Source organism: Echinococcus granulosus (genome assembly GCF_000524195.1).
Source record: "Echinococcus granulosus chromosome Unknown EG_S00069, whole genome shotgun sequence".
NCBI lineage: Eukaryota > Metazoa > Platyhelminthes > Cestoda > Cyclophyllidea > Taeniidae > Echinococcus > Echinococcus granulosus.
In genome coordinates this window covers 150,390-156,389 of record NW_020170449.1, presented here as the reverse complement: position 1 = coordinate 156,389, position 6,000 = coordinate 150,390, and the positions used below count along the sequence as shown (strand labels likewise).

General features: G+C 42.4%; 1 protein-coding gene across 1 annotated transcript; it reads left to right on the top strand. All coding sequences in view use genetic code 11, as the record gives it.

Moving 5' to 3' along the window:
• Positions 1-1,001: 1,001 nt before the first annotated feature.
• EGR_07077 (Gamma-aminobutyric acid receptor-associated protein-like protein) lies at positions 1,002-4,688 on the top strand (the record flags this gene model as incomplete). Its single annotated transcript, XM_024496326.1, has 3 exons — positions 1,002-1,166; positions 2,702-2,874; positions 4,595-4,688. The coding sequence occupies 3 exons, from the start codon at positions 1,002-1,004 to the stop codon at positions 4,686-4,688; spliced, it is 432 nt and encodes a 143-aa protein (XP_024349253.1).
• Between the last annotated feature and the right edge of the window lie 1,312 nt (positions 4,689-6,000).

Sequence of the window (6,000 nt, the reverse complement as noted above, 5' to 3'; positions counted from 1 at the left end):
ACCTATTTCTCCACACGGTGTCCTACCACACTCAGATAGGTCTCATTCTGACCTCCATCTGGCACCTGGACAGTCTTAAAGTACAACAATTGGTTGGATGATATTAAAGTGTCCTAGGAGAGCTTGCCTAACTTGTTGTATTGCTTAAAAGAATGCCTCCAAGATATTCTTTTAAGATGGACAGCGTACATGAACGTTCTAGAATTGCAATTCTTCGTCAGTGATGGCATTGTGTTCGCTATTTTTTTTAAAGAAAGATTCGTCTTTTCTGTCATTTGGTCTCCTGACGTCTGTGATGAACGGACGTTTTGGCTTTTTTAAAACATTGGAACCGTTCGATTGCCTTCAGAAGGAAGAGCTGGGCATCTTATTGTCATTCTGTGCTGTGCTGGAGGACAACTGCACTCGGGTTCTACACCATCGCTCATGAGCAACTTCATTCATCACTAAATCTTGTTCTATGCATGCACCCACCGGACTAGCTCATGATATGTCCGCCGGCCATCAGTAGTACTCGTAGAGCCCCCTTACCGCTTAAGGTTGCATGTAGTACCGCCACGGCAGCATGATCAGAAAACTTATGGCCCTTTTATGCACTTTTTTACTTAAACTTATCTACTAAGCAGTGTTTTCTATTCTTCAGGGGTATTTGGGGAGGTCCGGCCTGGCTCAGACGTATTTTCCATCTTGGACTCTCTCGCTGAGCGTAATGACGAAGATGCTAAATAGGAAGAATTGTGGCACCACTCAATGCAACTTTGATCTTGAAATAACCTTTTCGTATATAATAGAAGCATTACCTTTTTTGTCAGCAGTTGTTCCGAGCTATACCAGTAGGGGAGAAGGTTTACTGCTAGCGTGGGGGAAGGATAGACGATTGGGAAGGTGGCCTAAAGGCAGATCTTCTCCTGTGATCATCACAACGTGGCTGGTGCTTGAAAAATCGCTCACGGGCCAGAAATGGTAGTCACTAAAATTTCATAGAGGTGAGGAGATGCTTAATGGAACTCGTTGATTCCATTGTGCCCGGCACTTTGCCCTCTTCGTTAACTGGGTTGGAGATGGGAGTCTACTGGTTTCGTATTGCTCAAGGCGGAACAATGCTTCAGGGCTATCCTGTTTTGCAATTCAACCCCAGTTTGCAAAAAGGAGCTGCCTTCTTCAAGGTAACCCCAGCTGTCAAAGTGAAGAGCTAGGAATTGCGGATTGGCCGCAAGCAGACACCTTTTTAACACTTCCATGGCGCATCCTTGGTAAAAGTCAGCCAAATAAATGAGGATAGTCTTTTTACCATTGATGGTTTTACAGGACTCTGGGGAGGGAGTGCCTGCTTCATCCTCCTTCCCTTCCCTCTCTCAATGATTGTCGCCTTTCTTGCTACTCGACAATAGTGGACAAATTTGAGTTGGCAGTTAAGCGATAAAAGGCAAATTCATGACAGATATCCATCTACCTGGTAAAGGGTGTAAGAATTACTTGTTTCTTTCGTTGTGCAACAGCATAAAGCCTTCAATTAGTCACAGTACACAGGGGTCAAAGAGCAAAGGGTGGGTCAAGTAAGTGCGAAAAGCAGTGGCGGTGTAATGAAAGTACTGTGTCAGAAGTGTCATGGGAACAATCAAAAATCGGCATGAAGGACTCAACAGCTAGATGAAACAGATTAGGACCGCCATTAAATAAGTCACATCGTTAAGTTGGCACAATAGATTTTGTTTTGCGGTGGAGAGATATTTTATAATTTTTATTTAACAACCCGAATGTATATTTGGACTTGTTACCTATAGGATGTGTGCAGTAGCCCAAGAACTATCTGAAGTTGTATTGTCATATTAGGATGAAGAACTGAAGAAAGCTTGAGACGACGGTCAGAACATGAGGCAAGGAAGATTGGAGCCCATAAAGATTATTCGCAGGTGAAAGGCTTCAGTAATTTACACATAAAGAGTATAAATACGATTCTGGTTGTCAAACCAGTTAATCATTAGTGAATTTTCTGTCTGCAATTAGTAAATGCAACCATTTTAAAAACAAAGCCAAGACCAAATCTAAAATTTAGTGCGATATGCGCTGTTTGCGCCGATCTTAGAAATTTTTGAAAAGTTAGCTTACAATGCGTATTTGCAACTGCTTATTAAGAAAGTGGTGCATTAACGCGACAACAACATCAAAACATTTTAATCATTTTATAATTCGTGGCAAACAATGCCATGAACTGGAAATTTTTCTATAATTTAACTAAAAAATTTTACTTTTTTGTATGAGCTTGTTTAAAACTGACTGAGAAAAATCTTTGCTGAGTCAGGTTTACGGCTTTGTTTGTATTAGCGTTCCTCCTCCCCGACTACTTCGAAGCCCGCCGTCGTTCTGTTTCGGAATGAAGTTTAATTTTAAGGAGTCGAGATCATTTGGTTCGTAAAGTTTTCTTCTTCGTTTTATTATTTTTAGATGAACGCCTTAGTGATGCTACCAAGATTAAGCGAAAGTACCCAGATCGAATTCCTGTGAGTGCTCGTTCTTCTGTTATCTGTTTTCTGTGGTTAATTCTGTGTACTTATTTGCTATTGTGGCGTTGGTTTTAACCACGGATGTGGGCTCCACCTTATTTGTAAGTCACTTGACACTATAATGAGTATTTTCTCTGCCACGAGGAACCCCTAGTCATGTGACATGTCACTTTTGTTCTCTCTCCGTACTTCAATAGGTAATAGTCGAGCGTCATCCTGGTTCTCAAATAAGCGATCTGGACAAGCACAAGTTTCTTGTGCCCAACGACATAACTGTTGCTCAGTTTATGTGGATTATTCGGAAAAGACTTCAGCTCTCTCCAGAAAAAGCGCTGTTCCTCTTCTTTGATGACTACGTCCCACAAACAAGGTAGTTCTTTTTTGCGTAGTATTTTGTTTTCCTTTGGAAATCACGGCACACTTTTTGATTTGTACTCCGGGTAGTTTCTACTTGAGGGTCGTCACGTGACCCGGCTGTATATCCATGGATGTGGTGGTGCAAGAATTCGGTGTTTTTATTATTAAAACTCGGAATTAAGTTTTGCGTGAGTAAAGCCACTTTATCCTTTGCTTTCGGATGTCACGTGGTAGCCAAACAGCTGATCGATTTATGAGCTTGTCACACCCTTACCACTGAGTCATCAGGTATGGGTGTTCATGTGCTGAAGTACGGACTTTGCGCATTGATCCCGTTCAGAAGTTTACACATTAGTTTATTGAGGTTCAGTGGTTTGGAGGTGGATTCAAACTTTAGCTTACCGCTAGTTCGCTACTTCGGCCTCTTGTGACATCTCTTTTTTATTACTTGAGTGCATCTTATGCTCTACATCGAGTTGGTGCTTTGCGTTCGTACAGGGGCTGGTTGAGGTTGGAATTCTTGTATGTGCGTTGTGTCCTCTGATCTCCCGTCTCGTGAGGTAGTGGCTTCACTGTATCTTTTGTCTTATGTTTTTTCCTTATAGTTAAGGTGGGCATAGGTCGAAGTAGACGCCATTCTCCTGAAACTGGAACTTGTTCAAAGCGGTTTGTACTTCGGCCGGTGATGCGGTAGGATAGATTGGGACTATTTTTATCACATTCTCTCCTTCGCTCGTTTCCGTTGTGCAGCGAGTTACACGTTTAGCTAATGGCTTGGCTTCTCTGTTAAACTTGTTTGCTCATTTCAAATGCTGTATTGCTCCCACATAGGGCGATAGAGTCGCTTGCATGTTGGCAACACTTCTGACATCCGTCAGATTGGATTTTTAACGAATGGGCTGTCGAATAAAGTAGTTATCATGGTCTGTGTTAATGCGGAAGTATTTCAGTTGAATGATCGGTATTCTTAAGGAGCGCTGGAAGAATTATGCGTATTTGGACCTGTCCAGTGAGGCACTCAGTAACAAAACTAATAGGAAAATATTTATTTTAATAAAACTTGGTGTCGACTCTATTCAATAATAAGTACTGTGCTATTATTATCAACTTCAAGGGTTTCCTGTACCCCTCTCTGTAGATTTCAAAAGAAGTTGCTTTGGCACCAATTTCATGAAATCATTTTTTGTTTGCATGAATGCTGGGAACATCTCTTGTGCGTTCCTGTTATCGTATAGCCGGGTTGAACTAAGGTGTTTGTGATAGCCATCCACGGGCTCATTTTCACGACCTTAACATTTCTACCTCGACTTTGGACAAGTAAATGTGTTCTTTAGTAGGAGGGCATTGTTTGTAGAAGTGACTAATGATTGTCCGTTTATTTGGTGACACAAGGGTAAGCTCTGGTATATTTTTAGATCAGGAGGACTACACTTGGTTAATGCCAATGGAATTTGTGTGCCGCATACTTGAAGTCTTACTAGAAAGGAAGCAAAATGAGAACAATGGTATTTTAGTTCAGATGAACAAAGCGTAATTGTGAACTACTAGTTGACATCCCTGGGAATAAAACTGTATTTCAAAAAATCTAGGCACCATTCAGATAGTCTATTCTAAAATCTACGGCAAGATACTGCGTTATAGGGGGTTTAGTTGTCCGTCGAGTTCGGGGGTTATAATACTGGATGTTAACTAAAGCGAGACTTTAATTTTCCTTATCTCACCCTGCCTTGCAGCTGGACCATGGGCCAACTCTACAACGAACGCAAGAGTGACGATGGGTTTCTCTACGCGCATTATAGTGGTGAGAACTCCTTTGGTGGTGTTTAACCTTAACCTTCCCCCCAATTCTGCTCGCCCTAGTGACTCAGATGACCCGACATTCACTATATTGGCTTTTATTACATCAGTGTCCTTCGTGTATTAGTTCTTCTGGTGTCCATTATATTGTTGTTGATGTTACAGTCGTCGTGCCCCTGTTCATCCACCCCAATCAGACTAATTCAAAAAATAAATAATGCATGGTTTCCCGCTTTTCCATTTTCTTGTTCGGCCATTATAATTTGTCATTATTTTTGCGTGTGCTTGGGTTTCCTTTCTGTAAAACGGTTTTGCTAGTCCACAGAGATGAGGCGCGGTGTGCTTTGTACTCTGACCTACAGAGCTGTGCACAACACCCCTGAATCGTTTCTTTATGCGTATCACGTTCCAGACCATTGCCAAGCCTCTAGGGCTCAGCAAAGATACGCCAACACTAATTATCGTCGTTTGGATGACCGGCCTCTCTCAATTTGCCACAAGCTTTCTGGAGTCAGTGGAATTTCTTGGCGCCTCGTTTGACCGTTCCACCCAAATTTCCAGAAGCTTTTGACGCCCCTCCATTTCAGTCCAGCTACGTCCAGCTCCTCTGTGCTGGCCAAAGGCGCAAAACTGTCGTAGTACACAGTGCTAGTTATCGAAATCGGAGGCCTTTGTGAAGGATTGTGTTGTTTTAACAATACCATAGCAATATTCGTCTCTCGTGTCATTTCACAATGACGGATTGTGCATCGATCAGGTCAAATGTGTACAGGGATGATTGTCGAGGCTGTTGGTCGGGTCCACCACTCCTGACGACATCAGTGACGTGTGGACGTCCTTAAAACGGTAACACTATTCACGTGTTTTACTATTAAACGATTGAGTGTACTATCACCGCGGCCTGTAGATTTCCGCGGGTCTTACACCTTCATTCATAAAACATCCTCGTCACCACACCCTGTTCTATGTGCGCACTATTATTTGTGTCCCGCCATCTCGATTACTGCTGCCCTGATTGGAGGGGTCCACAACATGTGACCCGGTTATTGTAAGAAGTTGGACTGCCTGTGTACCGTCGCCATGGCAGCATCCCTTTTTTGTGTCTACAAAAGCCCCGCTTTTGTGTTGTTGATTGTGAAAGTGTACTATACTGTGTCCTGTCTAGGCTACAGCAAAATGACAGTCAAAATCCCCTAGAGTCTATGGCTAGTCACAGGTTGAAACTCTTTAATTGACTCATTCCACTTCAGCGGATCCTTTTTGTTGTAACCTCCCGAAAACCAGGGTATTTATTCGAAATTTGAATGTTTTGTTGAGAAAGGGTTGTGTATACGTACGCTGA